The sequence below is a fragment of the Gavia stellata genome, chromosome 6 (genome assembly GCF_030936135.1).
Source record: "Gavia stellata isolate bGavSte3 chromosome 6, bGavSte3.hap2, whole genome shotgun sequence".
Classification (NCBI taxonomy): Eukaryota; Metazoa; Chordata; class Aves; order Gaviiformes; family Gaviidae; genus Gavia; species Gavia stellata.
This window is the reverse complement of record NC_082599.1, coordinates 2,326,868-2,352,807: the sequence shown is the minus strand read 5'-3', so window position 1 is coordinate 2,352,807 and position 25,940 is coordinate 2,326,868. Positions and strand designations below refer to the sequence as shown.

At 43.2% G+C, this 25,940-nt stretch overlaps 2 protein-coding genes across 2 annotated transcripts in view; one reads left to right on the top strand and one right to left on the bottom strand.

Moving 5' to 3' along the window:
* Positions 1–18,248, bottom strand: part of SNAP47 (synaptosome associated protein 47) — a 30,171-nt gene extending 11,923 nt beyond the window's left edge. The window contains exons 1-3 of the mRNA XM_059818714.1: positions 18,244–18,248; positions 9,406–9,961; positions 3,409–3,893 (exon numbers count right to left, since the gene is read on the bottom strand). Of these exons, the coding sequence (XP_059674697.1) occupies positions 3,409–3,893; positions 9,406–9,902 (982 nt within the window). The 5' untranslated portion in view covers positions 9,903–9,961; positions 18,244–18,248. The remainder of the gene's footprint in view (positions 1–3,408; positions 3,894–9,405; positions 9,962–18,243) is intronic.
* Positions 18,249–19,331: 1,083 nt separating this feature from the next.
* JMJD4 (jumonji domain containing 4) lies at positions 19,332–25,801 on the top strand. Its single transcript, XM_009806788.2, has 6 exons — positions 19,332–19,622; positions 20,266–20,431; positions 22,627–22,752; positions 23,472–23,739; positions 24,461–24,607; positions 25,482–25,801. Exons 1-6 carry the CDS (start codon positions 19,358–19,360, stop codon positions 25,791–25,793), a joined length of 1,284 nt encoding a protein of 427 aa, XP_009805090.2. The 5' UTR covers positions 19,332–19,357; the 3' UTR covers positions 25,794–25,801.
* The last annotated feature ends 139 nt before the right edge of the window (positions 25,802–25,940 follow it).

Here is a 25,940-nt window from a genome sequence, read left to right as displayed (position 1 = left end):
AGCTCTTATTGCAGTATCCGATACTACCCCGTAGGGTAGCAGGGACATGCTGCAAGGAAAGGTTGTTATTTTTGATGCAGATGGGTGCTAAACACCCGAGACATACATCTTGGCTCCTAGAGGCGCTTCAAACATCTCCGAAGCTCTCCCACTACCAAGAAGGAAGCCAATGCTACCGCTGCCACCTATGAGCACGTGGCCTGACCCAGCACAGAATGACAGCAGCTCTTATGTACATCAGGACAGAAAGCACGTCGGATGCCAGAGCTCACTGCCAGGTCGAAGAGCTGGTGCCCAGCTGGCTGGCCAACTGACGGCATGCACCTAACCGCTTTGGATAGCATTACTTCCCCGTGAAAAGGGAGACAAAAGCTAAACCGAAAGTACCAAACCCTAAATCCCTCTCAAGTAATTATTGCAAACTCATAATCCCTGGAATTATTTGGTTATCAGCCTGAGAGTCACTGAACTCAGACACTGTCAAGACTTAAGACAAGTAAGTCATTCACTGTACTAGTGTTACCCTGTGCAAATGCTCCTTGTATTCGGAGGGGCCAAGAACCAGGCACTGAAAAACGCTACTTTTGATAAATTACTGTCGTGGTCTTCCTCAGAAGACAAATTGGGGAGGGAATGACAGACCTTCCTATGGCAGCAAATAGCCAGACGAGATTCTTTGCGTTTCTTATCAGCTGAGTGTCACCATACGCTAATTATTTCATTAAAAACAAGAAATCTATCCATTTCACTCCATTAATCTCACTGAGGAGAAGAACAAGAGGGGGTTATGACAAAGGCGCACAAGAAGAATGGGATGAGGAAGGAGATCTGGCATTTCCCAGCAATTTTCTAGTTTAAAAAAGGGGGAGAATGAAATAGAAAGGCAGAAACATTTAAAAAGCAATTTTGTTTCATTTTTGTTACACCCCGTTGAACTGTGAGACTCGCTGCCACCACGTGAGGATGAGAAGCTACTAAACCTTTGAACAAAATGCTAGAAACTCATAATGATGAGAACACTTGGTCACAGGGGCAAGCAGGAAAAATTCAGCAGCCTCGAAAGGGATAAAAAAACCTGTGAATACCAGTCTCCAGCTATAGGACTGAGACAGCACTGCCCTAAATTGTTATACTGCAGACGCACTGTAGGATTTCTTGCGCTTTTTAATCCTGGGTAGCTGTTATCAGCCATTAATGAGGACGCTATTGGCTAGGAAAGTATTGGCTTGATCCAGCACAGAACCACCTCTGTTACGAAACAAACCTCACTGCTCTGTCCTGAGCATTTAAACACCCGTGTGGCTTGGTCCAAAAAAATACTCAGAAGAGACATGCAAAGCAGCTAAAAATACTTTCAGATAATCTGGTGTGTCTAAAACTCTTCACAAATTTCTCTTGTAGGTGGAATCAAGCCAAAAGTCTTAGAAAAGATGAGGTTTTTTGTATTTACTTATACAAATGTACAATATGCACAACTTTAAGGCAGGACTAGTATAAACAGACAGGATCCAGATGAGACTACAACAGTTGTGGAAACGTTCACGTGTCTGAGCTGCACCACCGAGGGCAAAGAATGCCACAAGCCAGTTTACTGAGACAGATGTACCTCCACTGCAAGGATACTTCTCCTCTAAGTCTCTGAATCAACATTCACTATCTGAAAATACACACATATATTTTATGTGTACACAGAGGCAGGCATGCATAACACGGACTTTTCCCCACCCTGCTTTTAGGAAAAAAAAAAAAAAGAAACAAAATTAAAAATCAGTATTTCCACCATGTGAGCAGCCATGGAAAAAACACAGAGGTTAAAAGGCAGTCCGTGACTGCCATCTTGTGACAGAAGACAGTGGGTGACAGACTCCGGAGAAGGAACAAACAAGGGTTTTGGTGGAGCTGGAGAAGTCAGGATTTCCATAACCTCCAGTTTTCTTTACTGACATTTCCAAATTAAACAGTCAAAATGCAGGTGGGGGTAGGAGAGCAATATCCTTGACTCACTGACTCAGATGCAAACAGAGCACAGCAGTGGGAAATTAAGCACAGTAGGGCTGTATAACCAATTATTTTATGTAACCAGCCTTAAGACCATCAGGAACTGAACACCAATTTGCTGGAATAACTCAGTGCTTAAGAAACCAGCAGGTTGTTTTTCCTCTAAGTTGTTGTGCTGAAATTTTAGTGCCAGATGCCCGAGACTTACTTCCTTAAAAATTAACAAGCTTTTCCAAGCTATGGCCCTTGACAACTTGTCAACAAGAGGACATTATCCTCCCTGCTTAAGTCCAGTTTTAGCGTGGTGCACAGAAATAGGTTCATCTGTTGGTTTATTGTATCATTTTTCTACTCGTTTTTCATATACTGGCAATAAATCCATCCACCGATTTGCTCTTTTGTCACTAACAATTAGGAAAAAAGAGGATTCAGGCGTGTTGCTAGAAACAAATTCCTAACAGGCAAAAATACACCAGCTCTCCAAATGAATCCAGGGTTGGATTACAAAAACAAAAAAACAACCCTCCCCGGAATTTTAGAAGAAGCAATAGTGGTAAGGAATGTCATTCTTATTGTTGTGAAAGGGTTTCAGCCTCCACTGTGTTTTCTTAAAACGATTAAAATATGCATTCACCTAATCTAGGAGACCTAAAATCTCCTCAATCCAAACACCTGAACTTTTCAAATAATAAAATTCTATTTTTTAAGATATGAAAATTAACATGATGTTTATCCCATATGCTTTTTAAAAAACTTGCTGGACTGGAAACTTGTTTTAAACTTTCTATGATTAACTGAACGACAGGTTTAATATACATACGTTTCCAGATACAAACACCCAAAGGAAAAAACAGCAATGACAGAGGACTCTGAAGCATGCAGTCAGGAGAGAAGAATGGATTTCTAATGACCCTTCCCCACAGAGTGGCACAATACTGAATTGGTGACCACCGGAAAAAGGATGACATTGTAGTTAAAACACAGACCAGTAGTTGAAACTCAAATTAAGCTAATCCTTTCACAAAAGTGCTGTGGACTTAGTGACAACACCAGCTGAGAGCATGATGTTAACGAGGGCTTGGAATGTTCCAGCTTTCAGGCTCCTGAAGGACACTCAGCTTCAGCACCTACAGTCACAGGTTTTGCTAATGTAGTTGGGAGAAAGTAAATCCAACTAGACTAAAACAGAGCACACACTTCTGTCATCTGCACCCTCTCCCTCTTGGCCAGAGGGCCTAAAGTCACCTAGTTAGTTGTTGCATTTTATCATCAGCATGGTCTCACTGTTGGGGCAGGGGAGAGAGGATTTGCTTTGTCAATATTATACGCTATTCTCAGTTTGAAAATCACTTGGAAACTTTTGGTGCTAGTGTTACTGCTTACAGATGGATTGCTTTGTCTGCCACGTACCTGCTTGCCAAATGGAGGTCCCCAAATCTACCTGAGGAGACTTCCTGGCACCAACAAATCCTAGGGCATCTTCTAAAAACTGTATCTTCTTGCTAAACTGCATCTCCAAGATGGGGATTGCTTCTGGCATCTTTGCTGACAAGAGTCGGTAAGAGGTGTCAGGCTTCCCAATAAATCTCTGACGGACACTGATTTCATATGGCGTATGAACTCTGATATCATCTACATCTTTTGATTCAAACCGGTGAATGACCTGAGAATTGCAGTCACTGATTTCCAGGCCAGAAGCAAAGAGCGTGAGTTTTCCTGGCTTGACATTTGAGTCTGTTCTGTGGGTGATAATAACTGGAATTCTAATTATGATTCCTTCCTGGTTCTTCGAATCGGAAACTGTGGCAGTTTCCTTTGGCTTGGTTTCCAACGGCGCTTTCCAGAGCTTGCTGCTAAACGGCCACCAAGAAGGAGATTCCAGCTCAGTCAACAACCTAGAGGAGAAAAGAGAGTGTTAGAAGAGTGAAAGCCAGTAAGAGGGTCGTGCTACCCCACCAGTTCAAAGCAAATTACCACAGACACAAAGATTTCTTAATACTGAATCCAGCCCTCTGTTATTTCACTCCTCAAACCCATTCACAGCTTACCAGGATTGATCCATTTTAAAAACCAGCTTTTCTTCATTTGCTAACACGCTGGAAAGCAATCCCAGAATCTCACTGTTCTGATGTGAGAAATCCAACTTCCAACTGGATTTATTCAGGCCAATTTACACCCATCTGTTCTTCAGCTAACACTGCCTTTTACCTCAATGTTTCCACACTTGGCCATCACCATTACTGCCTTTTTCTACTCCTTTATACTTCAGCCCCATAGTCTGATGTCACCTTTTGCTTTGCCCCCACTCCCAAATTCCCACTGCCAGTTAAAACACTGAGTGCAAGGTTGAGGCCGAAAAGCCCAGCAGAGACTGCCCACTGGCACTGAGTCTGCCTCACCATCAGTGGTATTGTAGCTCCTGAAGGAGACAGGCCTCCTTGCTGGCAAACTCATGCCTTAGCTTAAAGATAACCGGACTCACTTTATGGAGGAATTAAGCAACTGCTCCCAAGGAAGACGACTGTATAGCCAGAACTAACACAGGGAGTCAAGCCCCGAATTTCTAAGCAAGAAGATGCACCGAAGCAGGCACCTAAGTTTATCAGCTGCAGGCAAGAAAGATGTAACACGCTGTTAGGAAGAATCAATGATATGTAGGACACGATCCTTCTGTCGTATTTTCTACCAGCATAGCCTATTCCCCTTTTCTGGGGTCCTCTCCCAAGGAAGGATCACAATCACAGTTTTCTTTGGGTCTAAGCCTCACCAGTACCCTTTCCACCAAAAGAAAAAAAGGGCAATGGGAGGAAAGGTGGTGGTTTTGGTTTGATTTTCCATGTGCTGTGCTGCCTATCTGTTAGCATTCCTCTCCAGGTCTAGACAGGAGTTAAGAGGCAGAGACACAGTCAGCACCTGCGATGCTCTGTTTCTCCCACTCTCCTCTCATCCCCTGCCTGTCACCCAAACCCATGCTGCTAGCAGCGGATCCCGTGTTTCAGGATGACTCAACCTCAGTGGCTGGAAAGAAATTTTGGGGCCAAACTACTTCTCCCTGCACAGCCAGCAGTAGCTTCATATCCCCCTCTCTCCCTCCCACTGTGCAACCAGCCACCTCCTCTCTCACCCACCAGCAGCCTCTGGTACCCATCTCACATCTGAGCTGCAATGGCTCGTCTCCAGGTGCAGGCAGGCATAGGAAGAGGCAAGTCAACCCTCTGGGATGCATCCACTGCTCAAACAACCCTACCCAGTCCCCACTGGAAAACAGCAGTGAACTGACTGGAAGCATCCCACAAACCAAACCAGCCTGCAGGCTGCTAGCCCCATGAGGATGTTTTAAATGGAGATTTCTCAGCCCACCCGTCAGTCGCTGAGCAGAACAGGAAAGCCATCTCTGGAGGCACAAATGGCTTCTCAATTAACTAAAGGGAGGGAAGAAGCTCTGTTTCAACCAAACAAAGGAAGTTCAACCCAGATCAGAATTGTGTCCCACACACTCCATAAATACCTTAAAGACTACCCAGTGATTAGGCATGTGCCCTGGGCACAGCAGTTGCCATTGATGCTTCTAATGAAGCCAGACCACATGCAATAAAACCTTTAATGAAACACTGATCTTAGTGATGCTACAAAAGACTGTTTACTGATTTAAATCCTAGAGATGCAAGCCTTGTAAGACCAAAATACAAAATGCTACTGCTTCATTGCTATTTTGGAGAGTCAGCTTGATATAATTTGCTTTTAAGTTTCCTCTAACAAGGTACTGCCTGATAAAACATACATCACAGCAGTGCTGCTCTCAAGATACTTTTTGTAATGATCTATTTCCCATGAGAGAATCAGAGTGTGACTACAGAAGACTTTGCAATTTTAAAATCCTGTTTAATTTGGCTGCAGACAAAGTCTACTCTGAAAAAGGAAGCTCTAACTGAACATACTTTGTTTACTAGCCATCAAAGTTCTGCACTGGCTTCAAAACAGACCTACTTAAAGAAATTCATCTGCTAGGAAAAGCCGAAAAAGTCATGTTGGGAGTCAACCACTGAATTCATGGATAGCAGAAGCAGAATGAATTGTTCCAAGAATCTACTCCCAACTAAAGCATGAACATCAGATATTTATGTAGATAGCATGCAAGATGAGTAATGGGTCTGGAGCTCTCCGCTGCCCTCTGAAAATGCTGCGACACTCCTTAAAAAAGGAAAAAAAACCCAGAAAAACACCAAAGGAGATGTAACAGAAAGTTCTACAACAACAGAATTTGAAATGGCACAGTACCATAGATTTAGGGCTGAATTCTGAAACTGTGGGGTTCAACTTAAGTTCAACACAGAGCATGACTGAAAAAGCCCTAGGCTCTGCTAGCACACACCATCTTCCACATTAAAAGCCATACTCTAACCTACCTGCTGTAACTAAACAGAAACAAATGACCTGATCTCATTTTTACAGAATGCAGAGCATGTTTTCTGTCCTCTTGGTGTATGAAAGACTTACAACAAGGTACTTCAGGGCAACGACAGCTTATGCCTGTGCCTTAACCTACAAAAAGCCATTAAATTCCTACGGCAGTATGGGTTTGCTTCATCACATTCACCGTGAGAAAAGCATGTGCGTTCACTTACTGAAACGCAGCTGCAATGTGACAAGTCTAAACCTCTGTTTACATTGTGGTAACTTATTCTGGATAGCTTTGAGCCTTAATTTTTATCACTTTATCCCTTCACCCATCTCCTCCCCTCTTTCCCCAGGGACTGACATCCTGGCTGTGCGATGTCTGATTTACAATCAAGACTTTTCTGCTGCACAGCCCTAACAAAGGCTCCAGACAACTTCTCTGGTCTTCCATGGAGGAGTTACCCCTCTGTATCAACAAACTGTATGACTGATCCTTATACACAAATGAAAATTTGCAACCAGAATACCTTGTCCTCTAACAGTAATATATTAAAAAGGATCCAGTGAATCCAGCTTTCTGTTTATTTTTGGTCTTTGAACATCTGCTAGCATGTCAGACTCAGCGCTGCTTATCTGCACACAGGTCCACTGAAAGCAGCTGTATATACCCAGGCATACACAAGAACAGAATTAATAATCAAAAAAAGCCCACACATACAGGCAAGATAAAGTTAATCAAAGCTTTAAACGTATGGAAGTAGATGAAGGGGCCTGGTTCTTTTTATGAAAGACACCACCATCAAACTCATGTCACTTATAAATCCTTGAACTAACAGACACAAAAGTTTGTTTCCTTCTGCACAAAATCTGCTCCACATGCAAAATAGTCCTGCAGGATATTATCCATGTAGTTACTTCCCATCAAGTTTCTAAAGAAAACAAGAGTCAAAGAGCCTTAATAGACATTAGCATATTTATCTATATTAACAGTCTGAATTAACTGATAACATAACAATCAAATGAGCTTCAATCACCGTCTTTCGCATTTTCTATATTAGTTAGGGCCACGAAGAAAGATGTCATCAGTTTAAGAGAAGACTTTGGGTGGGGGGGGAAGTAAGTTTATGAGAAAAAACATGCACAAACTATGCTAGGAAACTAAGCATTAGAACTTCTCAAAAAGCACAGTGCAATTAAAACACAGTTTCGCTAATGGCTTCTGGGCTGCATTTTAGCCTGCGAGCAAGCTGGCCAAACTCTTCATACTGTAGATAAAACGGAATCTCAGCTAACATTTGGTCAATGCCTTCCTTTATTTTTCCATTTTTAAATCAAAGCATCTAGCTCTTCAGATTCATGAGGATAAAATAATACCTCCCAGTGTATCTTAACCCAAAACAAAACTCTCTTCCAAAAACAATGAGCAGGTATTTACTTTCCTACTCATTGTTTATTGCTAGAGAACTTTAAAAGCTATTGCTGAAGCTTTCAGTTATCTTGGCTTTTCATTAAAGGGTATGGAGAATATCACCAGAATCATTGTGAAATCAACACTTTCCTTTAGACACGATATCCATCTAAAAACAGATTCTTCTTCCAAAAACAACTAGTTTGAACTTTATTGTGTTTGTTTCTTCACGCAGGTGTCGGAGCTTCCACAAAGACACTCACAGCTATAGGTCTTCAGACATTACAATACTACTCTTAACCTTACTGTCTATTTTGGACTGCTATCGAATCCAACCTGCAGCATACAAAATAGCATAGAATAGTTCACTTTGGATGTTAATCATTAAATAGTAAAGTCATAATGTTCTGATTAAGACACCAATCATTTACTATTCACATTGAGTTCTGCAACAGCAAAAGTTAAGCAACATCTCAGATGTGTTCCAGATCTCTTATTTCAGTCGTTTAAAGGCAGCACTTGGTGGCTAATTTTTTTGGAATACACCGGTTTAAGTGCCTGATTGAGATTACCACAAATAGTCTAGTACTATCTCTCCAGTTCTTGCACCACCACACTCTGCAGACAAACCTCAGCAGTTCAGTGTTGCTCAACACTGCTCATTTTTCCTTAAAAATATATTTATTCCACCTAGACCTAAAGGCAGGGAGTATTCCATGTAAAGTTAAAAGCAGTGCAGTTTTATAGCACAAATAAGGGAGCACTGCTTGTACAGCCATTTCCCTGACTACATCTGTACTACAAACCCAATCCTCACTGCTGTGTGTAGCTGGGAAGTAAGTTCTTGTGAAGGAAAGGGCAAATATAAAGCCCTCAACCACATGCACTTTGTATGCAAAAAGCAGCCTTAAGAGCTGACTTTGATGCACAGAGAAAGGAGTACAATCTACTTGAACTAAAGATTAATGGGCAGCTGTCTCCTGATAACTCTAGGAAACTGTCTCAAACTCAGCAGCCCATCTGCTGTATTCAACGTGTCCTTTGCAAAGGACCAGAAAAGCAGAACTGTGGCTGTGTTTGCTGTGGAACAGCAAAACAGCCTGGTCCAGAACTGCCAAATTAACCAAAGCCAACTTCCAGTATTTTTCATTTATGCATATTCTAGGACATCTAATAAAAATGTGAATGCCATACTTTATCCTTCAGTGGGGACGTTAATTTGCATCTCTTTCCCCTAACTAGTTGCCTATTCTCTCAAAACTTATAGGTTGTTAATATTTTGGAGATCTCTACCATTTCTGCCAGTTCTGGTTGAAACTCATAAGGGCTTGAAAAGTTATTTGAAGGAGAGAGGACAGGTATATATATACAAACAAACTTCACCTGGGTGAAAAAATGTCGCACAGAAGGGAGGACAGAAATACAGAAACATCTTCTAACAAGAACGAGATCCAAAAAAGACCATCAGGGGCTTAAACTTTCAGTGAAAGTCAACAGTTTAATTTCCTAAAGACCTCTGTGGATCTGTCCCATAAATTTCAGACATAAACAATACAATCTCACAACCACTGCTTAGCTCAGAGGATGCTACAGTACCATACCTGTCTGCTACATCCATATCCCCTTCAATCTTGTTGAGTCCTCTCATAATGTTATCAAACTGCTCGCCCTGATAATGCAGCACTTTTGCTGTGTCCTCCAGTCGTTTCTGTGATCCACTCAATAACCCAGTGAGTTCTTTTCCCTTTGTTGACTGCAAAGCTGCTGCTTCTGCTCCTGCACCTTGGCTTGACAGCAACTGCTCCCTCCAGAAGTGCTCAAGGATGTTGAACACCACATTTCTGTTGGGTTGCAGAGAACTGAACCAGTGCTTGGTGTTCTTCTCTAAGATGGTAAGGGAGCTGAAGATTAAATTTGAAGATTCCTTCTTGATCTCACTGATACTAGAAAGATGGAAGTTGACCAAAAGCTCTCCAGTCTTGTCAGCTGTAAATTTGATCGCAACAGGAGTCAGCGAGAGTCTGCCAGAGACCCATTGTTTGCTGGTGTCCAAATAGTAAGAACAAGGCCAGCTATGGATACGTATGTCTTCGTTCATCAGCTCGCCGTTCAGATCCTCTTCTACAAGAGCAACACTCTCAAAGCCAGAAGGAGAAACTAGAATAAAAGAGGAAAAAATGCAAGAATCCTTAGCAACGTATAAAAGCTGATGTTACAAACACCCATAAGTAATTAATCCCATCCACAGCTGGCTTCCAGCAGTTTCACTATAACCTTTCAGGTGCACACCCAAGACAGATTTGGAAATAGGTACAGATGGGTTACAAAATTTGGTAACCATTCCTAACCATCCAAATATTTCCCTCAGAATGGCTCACCCTTTCTGAGGAGGACTATTAATCTTATTGCCCCCTCCATAACAGCACTGACTCCCCTTTTTATAATGTTCTCATCATGTTCCAGCACATGATTTACAACAGCACAAACTTCAAATGACTATTGCATTAACGCCCTGGATATTTAATACCTGCTGGGCTGTTTTGGACAGGGGAGGTGCTTTATAATTAGATTAGTCTACATGTTCCCAGGCATATGTTCATATTTTTGGGTGGAGGGGTATCTACCAAAAACAGAATCATGAAAAAATTTTACTAACTTTTCTGAGTCTATCACATACCCCTTTTTACTGGGAAGCGATCATGTAAAAAGTTTTCCATTCCCTACCTCATCATCAGAAGCAGCTTCCCATAGACCAACAAGCACTGAAGAAAATCCAGAATATACCAAAACACAAGCTCATCAATATATAGCTACAACAATCACAATAAATAACTGGTTCTTCCACTCTGGTATCTCAACATCCAGGTATGTTAAGAACACACACAGAATGTCTATCCAATGCATTCAACAGTGCAGCTGAAACCAAAACCACCTCTGACCAGAACTCACAATCATTAAAAGAGCAGAAACACCCAGCCACAAATGGATAAATATTCTTCAGAAATCGTCACTGTCTCAGACCATCACTCTTGGTCTCAGGAGACTTGCAAAAATACCTACCTTACAAAACTCAAGTGGATAACAGAACTTCTGGTAGAACAATGCAGCCAAAATAAACGCCCCAAATCTGTAGTATTTCTTCTGTGGAATATTCTTTGTTTCTCAGTTACTACCAAAAATGTTTGGAAATAGGAGTTTGGGAAGAACTGAAACCACTCAGCAGTGCTGCTGAGAAAACCCTGACCGACCCAAGTGGAAGTTAAGATGAAATAGATGCCATAGTGGTATTGGAAGAGGTGCTGCTGGCATGGCACGCAGAGTAACTCCACACACGTGACAGCGGAGCAAGCAGCAGCAGGAGTGACAGAGGCTTAAAAGAACAGCAGAACTGACTCTGTTCACTCAGCATGAAAGGACACAACGTCCAGGGCAATGGTGATTTCATTGCACCTCTGTGACAGGCCATGTGTTCCTGGGAGCCCGTGATGCTATTTGACAACATAATATTAATCCTAGAAGACTTGCTCACCGGTATCTGGAATCCCAGTGAGAAAACACGGAGCTGTCATACACCTTGGGCCTGGCTTGCTTACATCAAAACAATCTCAAATTTGGAACGGTAAATTAAATGAAACCTATCTGGAGTGGCATCTCTCCACACTTCCAAAAAGGCTTCTTGTAGGTCAGATTGTTTCCTGTAACGTCTCCTTCATAATGCTACTGTTTTCAGCATGAACACTGAAGACCAATTACATTCCACAACTAACTTCTTTGTGAACACCCATTATGATTTAATTGCTCACATACTCATTATCTTCTCAAAGCCTTTGATGTATCATAGCACAATTTACAGATTAGTGCTGTAACATTATCTCAAGGTGTTCTGCTACTTGTATGGCGCAATAAATGAAGAAAGCTCCACCACAAAATCCCCAGTTGACACTGACACTAATTACACCTTTTTACTTCAGTACAATCTGTTCCCTTTAAGGAGATGTCTAGGAATCCTAATGCAAATAAAAAAGCTAATAGTCCTTTTTCAGGTAGCACTGGTGTGAATTCCTATAACACAAGCCGAAGATCTCCCAGCACCTTCAGACTGCTGCATCATTAATAACCATTAAAGAGAGCTCTCTAACTCTGCATCCAGTTCCAATGACTTCGTTTATTAAATATATTCAAAACTTCAGTATTACTGAGATAAGGACTACTCATGGTATGTCATATTCCACACAAATCTTTACTTTGGTTTTCATACCTTATTTCCATGGCATTATGAGTTTTACTGATGCAAATGGAGAAAAAATAAGTTTACAAAGCAACTGGAGTTTAACGTGAAAATTTGCAAGCTCTTTAGCCGTAATAAAACTGCAATCCAGTGAGAAGTCATCTCTCTGCAATTTTTTATTGACCAAAGAGAGGGGGGAAAAAGGCCACAGAAACCTGATTTAAGTGAGTAGCTAGAGCCCACAAAACAACAGCAAGTTCTAGGAAAAATTATTTCTAACAGCTTTATCAATCATTTGCTATATAAATTAATAATTTGATGAAAGAGGTAAAAGCTCCAGCCTCATTTCCTCCATCTAGAAAAGGAAGCTAACTCCTTTAATGCAGCGAGGTTAGATCAGACAGATCTGATAAAGAGAATGTTTTTTTCCAGACTGACTGGGCTTTGTGAGTAGCCAACAATTCTAATTTCTATTTAAAAGTGGTTTTTCTTCTTCTGTATGATAGAAAGAAAGTAAGTTATTCACAAAGAAACAGAGAAGAAAAAAAATACTTTTTAACAAGCAGTCAAATGTGACTGCAAAGAAACAAACATCAGCAGTGGGCTTCCCAAGCAGGCTTTTACAGGATACTTTAAGTGGAAAATGTTTCTAATACGGATACACAATCATGTGCTAATAACGATATATTGTCTGCCACCATAACTGACAACTATGTCAGGTTAAACAACAGCGGAAGTTACATTAGTGTTGAAATCAATGACAGTTGAAACTAAATCATGTTACAGCTTTATTAATCAGGATTGACAAATTACAAATCCCGATTAGGCTTAACTGTTTGAAACTGCCTAGGTTTAAAGTAAATACAATAGTAAACAGACAATAAACAAAAATAAATATCTTGTATTACATCCTCAAACTCCTCATACCCTAAATATACTGCAAAGGCAAATGAAATGTGCTGAAAGAGCTCCCATCAGACCCAGGAAAAAATAATAGTTTAAAAAAATCCATCAGCAGCCTCCCCGTCTATCAAAACAGTGTATCAAATTCAGGAACGCAACAGATCTCAGCTCCTACGAAGTAGCTCACATCCCCTTGCCCCACCCTGTGCATGTCTTTGCTACTTATACCAATTTCTGAAAATCTCACCAAGATCAGCACACTGCTCACAACATCCCGTTGCCCCAAGATGTTATTTTAGAAATAGTATCTATAAATAATGATGAAACCAAGACATCGAAAGATTATACACCTCACAGAAGATCACAAGGGAAACCTGGAACCAAATGCAGGTTTCTCAATGCTCACTGCTAGGACAGGCACCACAGAACATCATCTGAAAAACAACTCCTAGACCTTGCTAAGAGCAACAGCCACCTTCAGCCAGGCACAGCCGTACTAGGGAGGCAAGGAGAAATTGTAAACAAGCAAATGACTCTTAAACTTTTGTAAAATCTCAGCCTAGAGCCCATTTTCACACGCTAAGAGCTCCTCAAACTCTCTCCAACCACCACTAGCTCCCCATCAAGGCAGTATTTTCTCTCGAGCCTGCTCCCCACCATTAAGGTTGTGAAAATACTAATGTCTGATGCAGTCTCACAACTGTGCCATGAAAAAAGATCTTCCTAAACCATATCTCAAGCTCCTTACCTCTATCTGTAGACACAGCACTCTCAGGCAGCCTTTTGGGGGCTGCTGCCTGTACAGAACTGTCCATCCGTAGGTAGATTTTTTTTTCCTGAGTATTTTTTTCTCTTCAAAGTCCAAAAGAGCAGGTAAAAAAACCCCAAACCTAAAGTAAAAATCCTACTATGACCGTTACCAAAAATATATAAAGAATAGAGAATGGATATTTAACCTTGGATCTAAGAGTAAAACAAGTCCTCTCAGTCCAGGAGAAGAAACGAAGCAGTCACTTGACCTGTGTATATATATGTGCACATGCCTTGGGTCATATGACTTTTGACTCACCTGAGAGCTTAAAGGCTTTGCTTGATAGTCAGCTCCTTTCTGTGCCTCAGGCCAGAATTTCCAAGCAAAAACCTATTTGGTAATTAAATCCATTCATTGTTCTAGCACGTTTTTCCCCAATATAATGACGTTTTAATTAGCATCAGATCTGCGCAACTTTTTTTTTTTCCTTCTCTCTCACCCTTCTCAGAGAAGAAATTTAAACCAAGCAGAAATATAGATGTACCTAAGGATAACTAGGATTGATTTTATTCAACAATGAAAACAATAGTCAACAGTACAGATCATAGCTACTATTTATGAACATTCAACAGGATACTATAATTTAACACAAGACTTCAAGTAGTCACATTAAAACACACAAGAAATTTTACCAATGTTAACCAAACAAAAGGAGAAATAGTCACAACCATTTGAAGTTCGCTGGAAAAGGTCATATAAATGTACTTCACCTATGACACTCACGCATTGTGTCGTATCATGTCGGGCATTAACCTGTGATTACGGTTTTTGAGCAGCTAAAAACCATTGTTATGCTGTTACTTTTGTAACTCCATTCTCCTAAAGTCTAATATTAAAGAAACTTATTGGTTTCATCTACTGGCAGCACTTTGCCTTTTATAAAACAGAACCTTGCCTCTGCTTCTCTTTTGTTAGCTTGTACAGCACCTACACGGAGGACGCCTCATCATACTTGAGCTGTGCAATGAAAAGCAATGTTAAATATATCAACTTCATCTCTGACGTAAACAGTGAGCTCACCGCTAAAGACCAAATAGCTCAGCTACTGTCCTTCAAAATGAAAAGATCTTTTTCCCCCCATATTTCCTAAAGTTTTGAAAATCCCATTTCAGAAATGCTGAGCTAGAGGCCTTCTGCCACTTACACAGCTGGTTTACTACAAGGAACTATTACTCAAAATTCAGGATCTCTCTCCTATCCTCCTCCCATGGCTTTGTTTTGACCCCACCTCTTGAAGATCAGCATTATGTCACTCCCGTTCTATTCCTCCTAAAACATGGCTAGAAATTCCTTATATTGCAAGACACGGTATAGTCGTGGTTCTGTAAAACACACTGAAAAAAGCCTCACCTGCAAAAAAACATACCATTTCAGTATTCCCACCCAGAAATGAAAAAAACCCACAAACACAACAAACAAAAAAAGTCCCAACAACAAACAGATGCAAGTCCTTCAGAATACCATGCAAAGCACTAGGCTGGCAGAAAAAAAATTAAAAAAAATGGCTTTAAATTACTTGTAAATACAGTCAAGAAGAGGTTCATAAACTTGAGAGGGTTACAATCCTTAAACCACTTCCCTGTATGCAGTGGAAGAGGAAGAGACATGATTTCAATGATTTCACAATAAATTCACAGAATCACTAAGGTTGGAAAAGACCTGTAAGATCATGAAGTCCAACCATCATCCCAACCCCACCATGCCCACTAAACCATGTCCCACAATGCCACGTCTACACGTTCCTTGAACGCCTCCAGGGATGGTGACTCCAGCACCTCCCCATGCAGCCTGGTCCAGTGCTTCACCACTCTCTCAGGAAAGAAATTCTTCCTAATATCCAGCCTGAACCTCCCCTGGCACAACTTGAGGCCATCTCCTCTTGTCCTGTTGCTAGTCACTTCTCTTGTCCTGTTGCTAGCCACTTGGGAGAAGAGACCAACACCCACCCCTCTGCAACCCCCTTTCAGGGAGTTACAGAGAGCGATGAGGTCTCCCCTCAGCCTCCTCTTCTCCAGACTGAACAACCCCAGCTCCCTCAGCCGCTCCTCATCAGACTTGTGCTCCAGACCCCTCACCAGCTTCATCGCCCTTCTCTGGACACGCTCCAGCACCTCAGTGTCCTTCTGGGAGTGAGGGGCCCAAAACTGAACACAGGATTCGAGGTGCAAATTCCTTCGTGTTTTTTAAAGAAACCTATGTTTGCCTACACATTTATCTACAGACCGGATGACACATGCAGTCTCTCCCAATCTGGGCTCTCCAACATCAACACATTATCCACATCCTGTAAATCACCTCTTTTTTTAGCAAACAGTTTGTCTTTTTGGCAGAGCTGCCCCCCAAATCAAGCGTGGTATCATACACAGCTACACACAGCAGCACAGAACAAGAACTTGGATTAGCAGGAAAGAGACGTGGATTACACTTCCGGCAGCGTCACCACAACAAATTCTTTAGCTAACACATAACTCGGTGGCTGCTTCTATAAAAAGGAGGTGACTCACCTTCTCTTGTGAAGTACTTCGAGACCATTCAATAAAACATAAGCATTACTAATTACCCTAGGTGTGAGGAGATACTACATACACTGGGAGAAGGTGCTGTCAGCTCACGAGCAGAACACCATCCCTTTGCAATGTGTCTACCTCAGAGCCTCCAGAACTTCATCACAGATTCTTCTCATCTGCCGTTGCTAATTATGTGCAGAACATTTCTGCACACGCTTCTAATGTGTTGGTGTTTGTTTACTTTTTCTCCTCCTCCAAGTTTCCATAGGATCATCATCTTTAGTGGTTTATTCCCAAAGCTACTATCTGGCAAATGATGAGCTTAACATTCCTATGAGCCCAACAACCCTCACAATAAAAATGTTTGTAAGGCCTATCAAGTGACTCTCCCCCCCTCTTTAACTAAAGGTCTAAGACGCAGTTCCACCAGGTTTCTAACTCTACAATTCTCCAAATGATGCTACAAGATGAAAAGTACTCAGGGGTGACCCTCCAAAAGGTGCAGCACGCAAAGACACACAGTGCCTCTCTACTATGGCACACAGAGAAATTCAGCTCCCCTCATCTCAAAAGATCAACAGATTCCCACTAAAGAACAGCTCTAGACTGAGAGGCTTCTGCACATGAACACATTTCCATCCTTCTATAGAAAAAACACTTTGATCCCACTCCATTTCCGACACAAAGCAACTTTATAGAAGACCGAAGTCCCACCAACCTCTCCCAAATACATTTAAGTATTGGACTGTCTCAGTTCCCATCCTTTAAGCCACACCAGCCCCTACAACATCCAGGTTAAACCTCATCAGCCTTCCTTTCAACCTTGACCCTGTCTCAACCTCTCCAACCCAAAACACAGACACATCTACACTTCCCAAACCTTGCTCCCCTGCCCTCCCACAGTGCCCTGCCCCACCTGAGGGGTGAACCCTTCTCTGTCCCCCTTCCTTCCTCCCACAGCTTGCTCCCTCCTCCTTCCCCAATGCCATCCCCAAGACTCACTATTTCCTTACCCCAAGCTAGAACTCCTCCCTTCCAAAAAATATTCCCATCCCTTTCTCTTCCTTTTTCCCAGTACAAAGAGAGTCTTCCTTCTCCTCACCCCAAACACAACACAGTCACCTGCTACACCAGAACTTTCCCCACTCTCCGTCCTTTTCCCAATACTAGAAGAGACACCATTTTTTCCCTAGTCCTACTAAAGAAAGCCATAGGTCAGTAACCCAAAATCCTCTTGTCTCCTTCACTGCTAGGCTGGGCTCCACCAAAATCCTCATCTCTCCCTCTGCCACAACTCTAGCACAAACTCATCTCTAGACCTCTCTGATCTCTTCTTCCTGGGATCCAAGGACAGGACGTGTGGGAATGATTCAAGGCTGCGTTAGGGGAGGTTTAGACTGGACATTAGGAAGCATTTATTTACTGAGAAGGTGGTCAAACCCTGGACCGGGCTTCCTAGAGAGGTGGTCGATGCCCCAAACCTGTCAGTGTTTAAGATGCATTTGGACAATGCCCTTAATAACATGCTTTAACTTGGTCAGCCCTGAATTGGTCAGGCAGTTGGACTAGATGACTGTTGTAGGCCCCTTCCAACTGAAATAGTCTATTCTATTCTATTCAAACCCCCACACGTTCCTCAAGGCCAGACCCACCTCCCCCTTTCATGTCTATCCTTCACCTATCTACAAGTCAGATACAGAATCATAGAACGGTTTTGGTTGGAAGGGACCTTAAATACCCAAATCCCCGTTCCCATAACTTCCCCTCAACTCTAGGCCAGACCCCCATCCCCATTCCTGCCCCTAGGCCAACCCCCAAAGTCTCCATCCTCATCCTCCTCTCAGGCTTAGGCCAAACCACCCTTCCTTCACCCCCACCCAGATACTACCAACCTCCACCTTTCCCCCGAACCTCGGCTAAATCCCCCCAACCTCCCCGCTTTCCCCCAGCCCCAGCCCGCCCCCCGCTCCAGGCCCGGCTCCGCACCCACCTCCCTCAGCGCAGCGCACTCCGCCACCAACCCCTGCATCGACGATCTGCGCCTGCGCCCGCCGCCCGCTGCTATTGGCTGAGCCGCGCGCCGGTGCTCTCCCCTACTCACCCCCCCCCGGGCCCCGCCCGCGGAGCGCCGAGGTTCCGTGAGCGGCCGCGGGAGTCTGTCCCCTCCGCCGCCGCCGCCGCCGCCGCCGCCGCTCGCCCCGGGATCCTGTCCCGCGGGGGAGCGGGGGTGAGTATCCGTCCCCCGCTGTCCTCTCCGCTCCCGCGGGCTGCGGACGCGAGGGCGGACCGAGAGCCCAACGCGGGGACGGCGTGTGCGACGCCCTGTGGCGTCCGGGTCCGCCCCTGGAGCTCCGTGAGGGGGGAACTGCCTCATGGCGGCCCCTTTCCCCCCCGAGCACCCTGCTCTCCCCGTCTCCCCTCTCCTGAAGCCCATCCCTGCAGGGTATGTGGCCTCATTTACCTTCGGGCCTCCTCCCTCCCCCTCTGTGCCCAGTTTCCCCACCTCCCCAGACACTTCCCTTTTATTCACTATTATTTACCTTTTTTTTTAAACTATAATTGCTGCCTGACCCATAGAGAAAGGTCTGGGGAGGGTGGGGGGTGTCAGAGCTTATATATTCTCCTGACAAAAGGGTGAGCCCCAACAGTCACTGGGCTGCAGCAGGATCCAAGGGCCCCAAATATTTAGGGGGTTTCCTTCCCTCCACCCCTGCAATTAATTGATTTAGCAGGGATAGCCCACTGAAATTAATGTTTCTGCTGTTTTAGGAAGTAACCAGGCTTTGCTGGTCCTCCCCAGAGAGAGTGGTTGCCCTGGCAAGAAGGTGACGAGGGAAAAGCAACATCTTCACCATCCATAGGGTGACTTTGTTGTCCCACCGGCATTAAACTTCTATGAACTATGGAAGATCCTAATTAGCCCAACGTGGTGGGATGCTCCTGCATGACTTCTTGGTTTACCTCTGGCTGTTTACATTTTCCTGTGAGTTTTCATGGATTTAGAGATTCAAGTAACATTTTAAAGCAGTTTTTTTGCCATAGCATAACGGGATAGCATCTGGTCAACGCTGTCTTGGCTAAGCCAGGAAGGGTATCCAGCCTGCATGGACAGGGCAACATTCGCCTGTTCCACTGCCTTTTTTCGTGACTACAACAGTTCATCTCAGGGTGCATTCTGCCTCCCCGGAGGACACGTTGACTTTATAGAAAAAGTGGAATCATTCACTTACTCGGACTTTTTCCGGGATTATTTGATTCCCAACCATCCCTGTATTTTCTCTGCTAAATTCACTGAAGACTGGGGCAGCAGGAGAAATTGGGTTACTTGGGATGGAAAGCCTAACTTTGATCATCTGCTGCAGAACTTTGGTAAGTCATGGCATTTTTAATACCTAATTAAAACACGTATGCTAAATGACACAGCTCTTTTTTAGTCTTAGGACTAGAACCGCTAGACAAAACCAAGCAATTCTCCAGACTTTTTTCCAAGTTAATACATTCATTTGCTATACTTACTTACACTATGTTTCACGGATTCCAATCTCAAATTTATTCCCACAGTGAAATAAAATAAAAAATGTTGTATAATTTAACCATACCAATTTATGTAGCTGCTTAACGTTAACCAGAGGAGCAGCCTGACACTTTCCCCAGGCAAGGGGAAAGTATTCTGTAGTTACAGTGAAATATCTTCAGGCTGTAAAATTTTATATTTAATGTTTTTAATATATTTAAAATATTTAATAGGAAACAATACCCCACTCCTAATGTAGTTTAAGAGGAAAATTCATGTTACATTAAATAAATAACTTCTGGTCTGAATTATGTTTGCCTTGAATGATGGTGTTGAGAGTGAGAGCTTGGCTAGGGATTGTTGCTTTACGTTTTTGTACTGTCCTTAGCATGATAGGGCCCAGATATTAGAGGGTGCTGCAGTGGATAAGGTTAAGGGAGTTTTGTTTCAGCATCAGTTATTCTGTCCCCATTTGGGCTCAAAGAGTTTATATTTCAGGAGAGGCTGTAGTACCTGTTGCCAACTGTGATGTCAAGGAGTACAATTCTAACCCAAAGGAGCAGCTCCCCTTCAAGGAGTATATAAAGTACTGGAAAGAGTATATTAAAAATGACTACCGTTCATCCCGAGGGTGCCTGTATCTAAAGGACTGGCACCTGAGCAGGTAAGAGAGCACTGTGGAAACCCCTGCATACCGTGCACAGCAGAGAGCTGCCGCGGACCCTTAATGCTCATCTTCTAATGCCTGAGCATTTAAATGCCGGCAGTGCTGTTTGTTAGCACCTGCCCACCAAAATATCAGTCTTATACTGCATAGTTCTTGGCATACTTCACACGGCAAGATCCTTAGACAGGTCATTGTTTCCCAAAGAGGCTGACATTCTTGAGCGCTTTCCTTTTCATCTATATTGTACATGACTCTGTTATCCCTGTGGAAACTGTGTGGCTGTAACATTTGGCATATATGTTTGACTGCTACAGTGCAAACCTTACTTCTTACAAAGAAGGGGGACCGGTCTTGTTTAATATCTTCATTGATGATCTGGATGAGGGGATAGAGTGCTCCCTCAGCAAGTTTGCAGATGACACCAAGTTGGGAGGGAGTGTTGATCTGCTTGAGGGTAGGAAGGCTCTGCAGAGGGATCTGGACAGGCTGGATCGATGGGCTGAGGCCAACCGGATGAAGTTCAATAAGGCCAAGTGCCGGGTTCTACACTTCGGCCACAACAACCCCAGGCAACGCTACAGGCTTGGGGATGAGTGGCTGGAAAGTTCCCCTGCAGAAAAGGACCTGGGGGTGTTGATCGACACCCGGCTGAATATGAGCCAGCAGTGTGCCCAGGTGGCCAAGAAGGCCAACGGCATCCTGGCTTGCATCAGAAATGGTGTGGCCAGCAGGAGCAGGGAGGTGATCATGCCTCTGTACTCGGCTCTGGTGAGGCCGCACCTCGAATACTGTGTTCAGTTTTGGGCCCCTCACTACAAGAAGGACATTGAGGTGCTGGAGCGTGTCCAGAGAAGGGCAACGAAGCTGGTGAGGGGTCTGGAACACAAGTCTTATGAGGAGCGGCTGAGCGAGCTGGGGTTGTTTAGCCTGGAGAAGAGGAGGCTGAGGGGAGACCTTATCGCTCTCTACAACTACCTGAAAGGGGGTTGCAGAGAGGTGGGTGTTGGTCTCTTCTCCCAAGTGACTAGTGACAGGACTAGAGGAAATGGCCTCAAGTTGCGACAGGGGAGGTTCAGGCTAGACATTAGGAAAAAGTTCTTCACTGAGAGAGTGGTGAAACACTGGAATAGGCTGCCCAGGGAGGTGGTAGAGTCACCCTCCCTGGAGGTATTCAAGGAGCGTGTGGATGTGGCATTGTGGGATGTAGCTTGATGGACATGGTGCTGTGTGGTGTTGGGTGGGTTGTGGCTTGTTATTGTTGTTGTGTGGCGTGGGTTTTGTGGTTGTGTTGTGTTTTTTTGTTTTTTTTTTGTGGTTCCCCCCCCCCCCCCCCCCCCCCCCCAGGTTGGACTCGATGATCTTACAGGTCTTTTCCAACCGTACTGATTCTGTGATTCTGTGATTCTAACCATATTTAATTCATTGAGCACGTGTGAGTTATAATCCTTTATTATCCATTTTCTTTTCTGTTAACCTTCCCAGTCATTATAGTTCTCTTCACCCTGTTCTGGCTTTCCTTCTCCTCCGGCCTGCTGCTTGCAAGTGGATGCATTGTTCGTTCCCCATGTCTGTGTAGGACTTTTATGTCTTTTCACTCAAATCTCTTCTTCCTTAAACATATCCTGCTCTTAATCCAACTTTCGTGTGATACCTCATTTTTGTTTTTGAGTGTGCCAGTACCTTATAACAGAGGAAGTTCGTCAGTCTTTGCCTCCCTGTTTGTCTGCTTTCCCTGATAGCGGTGCTGTGGCTTGCTACAGAAGGTCTGCACATGCAGCCTAGGATGGGAAAGGGGCAGCATATCCTCTGGGAGGAGGCCACACACTTGTCAAAATCCCACAGCCAGGCTTTCCTCGTAACCCTCACACCCCCAACCTGTCATCCAGTTGGACAACCTGTCTTGCAGGTGTCTCATCTAAAGAGAATGTGTTTATTAGGAGCTGTCTTTGCCATAATTAGGAGTCTCCCAAATAGTAGTTAACCTTCACGGCTTTCCTGGGAGGCAGAAAAGCACTGTTGCGTGCATTTTACATACAACTCAGAGTTCCCAATAATATAAAGGAGATAGCAGCTAAGTGTTCATGGCCTGCTAGAGACCTGATTGGTCACTGTATCTGGGTTTTGGGAACTGAAGTAGAAGGAGCAATGCTGCATTTTTCTGAGACCGATTTCCAACATATTATCTTTCTAAGAGCTTTCCCCGAGCAAGATGTTTATACAACCCCTGTGTATTTCTCATCCGACTGGCTGAATGAATACTGGGATGCTATAGCTGTGGATGATTACCGGTTTGTCTACATGGGACCTAAAGGTTCATGGTAAGGCAGTGTGGTTTCTGTCATTCTTACATACTCATTTTTAAGATTTAGTGTTACAGGGGATTATCTCATTGTACTCCAGGATAGCATCATGCTGCAGAGGCAGAGTGTGGCCATACGGTATAGCGTTGTACCTGAACCCAGCCAGTCTTGTTTCTCAAGCAGCTCATTTGGTTTTGGATGTGAGCTGTCCTTATGCAGTCAGCTAAAGTGCTCTTGCATTTCAAAAAGCCCTGAACTGTGTGCACAAAATCTGCAAAAGTTGTCAGCTAGCTTGTATAAGGTTTTGGAGCAGAAACTCCCTGAGGATCATCAGCTGCTTGTGATTTGCAGAGTCAACAGAAGCCTCAGAGGGGTGCTGATGAGTTGGTCAAATACTTTGCAGGTGAAAAATGAAGTCTAGCATTGGTGATAAAGTGGCATTTACACTATTCTCATCAGTTCACATCACAGAATCTCCTGCCATTGAGGTATTTGTGGGACAGATTCAAAACTAACTGATAGAGAAGCACAGGGATATAAAATACTGCAATACTGTGTAGATATAGTGGCGTTTTAATACTTAAAGCAGTCAAAATTAAATTAAGAGGATGACAGTTTGGGATCAGGTTTGCATAATAAAGGTTGATTTTCGTGTGTGTTTCTGATCCTCACAGACTTTAATTCATCTTACAGCATTTAGGTGTTGTGTTTACTTAAACCTCTGATTTGCCTCACAGGACCCCATTCCATGCTGATGTCTTCCGTTCCTATAGCTGGTCAGCCAATATATGTGGGAGAAAGAAATGGCTGTTGTACCCCGCAGGACAGGAGGAGTATCTGAAAGACCGCCATGGCAACTTGCCCTTTGATGTGACTGCACCTAGTCTTCAGGACAGGAGTGTTTACCCTCGCTACGACCAAAGTCAACCCCCTGTTGAAATTGTGCAGGAAGCAGGGGAGATAGTCTTCATCCCCAGTGGATGGCATCATCAAGTTTACAATCTGGTAAGATAACTGATACCAACCTTTTCATAACACAGAGAGATAATCAGGCAGCAGGCTTGAATCAGATCAAACTTTTATTGCCGCAGCGTGTTGAGGATGCCAAAAAGTAACTGGGCTGCAAAAAAGTTTAGAGATTCACGGAGGAAAGGTCTATCAGTGGCTGCTCAAGATAGTGGCTAAAAGCAAGCCCAAACTCATAAGCTCCTTGAGTCATTGACCACTGAAAGCTGGGAAAGTGTACAATTGAAGAAGCTGTCTGTACCCTCTTTTTTTTTGCTTTTCCTCGTTAGATGCTACTAGTCACTGAGAAATAGGATGCTAGGTGAGGTGGACTTATGGTGAGGCTGTTAGTCTTGGTTTCCAACTCTAAATTGTAATTTAATGATGGAAAATGCTAACAAATTGGTCTTCGTGATTACAAACCAAAATTAACAACCTTGTTCCTTTCTCCCCACCACCTTCTTCCACATTTGTGCCCTTAAAAGGTATGCTCAGACACAGGAACTAGAGACATTTGCCAGTTTACAGAGTGAAACAAGATTTGACTGTTCAAGGACATTAGAAAGAGACAGCCTTTCAGCGCAGTGCGGGTATTGGTGCCAAAGAAGCATTTCCTGTGCCAAGGAATATGATTTTACATTTTGCAGCATCAGTGGTGTTACAGCTGTTTTCTGACTCTTTCCTATGCAGAGTGTAGTAACCATTTAAATTATTCCTTCAGGAGGATACCATTTCCATTAACCACAACTGGGTGAATGGCTGCAATGTGGCTATAATGTGGTGCTTCCTGCAGGATGAATTAGCAGCTGTCCAGCGGGAAATCAATGAATGGAAGGACCCTATGGATGATTGGCACCTACAATGCCAGGTATAACAACAGGATGCTGGCTGCCTGACTCTCAGTTAGAGGATCATGTATTTCCAGGGTGCACTGCACCACCTTATGAGTTCTAAGACACACAAGTCCTTAACCTCATACCTGGAATTAGTACATGTTTCGTACAAAAGTAGGAACTGGTGACAGGTTCATTTTGCAGATCAAACATTACTTTAGCGATATAGGAAAAGGCTTGTGCCAGTGCATATTTGCTATGTCAAGGAGTTTAGGATGTTGTCTGAAAAACTAATGCTTCGACTGCTCTTCTTCAACCATCAATGTTAGTATTCACAACAAGACCAATCCTTTATGTAGTATTTATGTTCCCCTTATAAAATAGAAGTGCTTTTTCATGTAAACAGAAGAACTGATAAGACAGACCCCACACAGAAGAACTGGTTTGAAGACCATTCATGATGAAACAGTGAATATGAAACAAGCAAAATTAGGGTGAAGGTGGCAGCAGGTTTGTGTCTGTAAAGTGATGCTTTCAGAACACGTAAATATATAGAGCAGTGTTCTATCTTGTACGCTTCAAAAATCTTGAGCATGAAACAAATGTAAAGTTTATTTCTGGAGGCTGTTACTGCTGCTAGGTTGATATCCTTCAAAAATAGTTTCATAAAACACAGCCATTTAGTACTTACTTAGAAGAAACAGACTGTTGCTTTTGGGGCTAGTGGCATTTCAAGGAAGATAAAGAATTTTAGTGCCAGTGGAGAATTAAAAAAAAAAATACGATTAAACATGGTTACTTATGATTCCAGATAGTTACTAGCTTGATAAAATACGTTTTTGTAATTCTTACTGTAAGTAAGAGAGTGTTGTTTCCATTTCAATGCTGGTTTTTTTTTTCTTCCCCTAGTTGATCATGAAGTCTTGCACAGGTATAGACTACAAGGAGTTCTACAACTTCCTCAAAATTATTGCAGAGAACAGGATTTCTGTCTTGGAAAAGGGCCTCGATGACGAAGCTTCGGCAAAGAACACTCCAAAAGCTGCCATTTCCACTTTGGGCATGCTCCATGCAGTGTTTGATTTAAAGAGGACTGTGAAGGTGTTAACATCATTGAGTGCTAATGAAGATTTCAAGAAACTAGACCTGACGTCACTTTCTCCACCTCCGGAGGCATTACTCCACCACTTGAAAGCAGCAATAGATACAGCGCTACTCTAACTTCCTATTTATTCAGTTCTCTGTAAAATGAACCTTTTGCAAAACGGGTGGTTGTAGAAGACTGACTCCTCCCTGTTTAATAGCTGTTGCAGTTTAAGTACAAAGAGCCTTAATATAGAGTGGGGAGAGAGTACATTCATAAGAAGA

Coding starts and splice junctions, on each gene's coding strand:
- JMJD4 (XM_009806788.2), top strand. CDS start 19,358: ATGGACAGGGCAACATTCGCCTGTTCCACTGCCTTTTTTCGTGACTAC. Junction 19,623..20,265: donor TCATCTGCTGCAGAACTTTG/GTAAGTCATGGC, acceptor TTTATATTTCAG/GAGAGGCTGTAGTACCTGTT. Junction 23,740..24,460: donor ATCATCAAGTTTACAATCTG/GTAAGATAACTG, acceptor TTATTCCTTCAG/GAGGATACCATTTCCATTAA.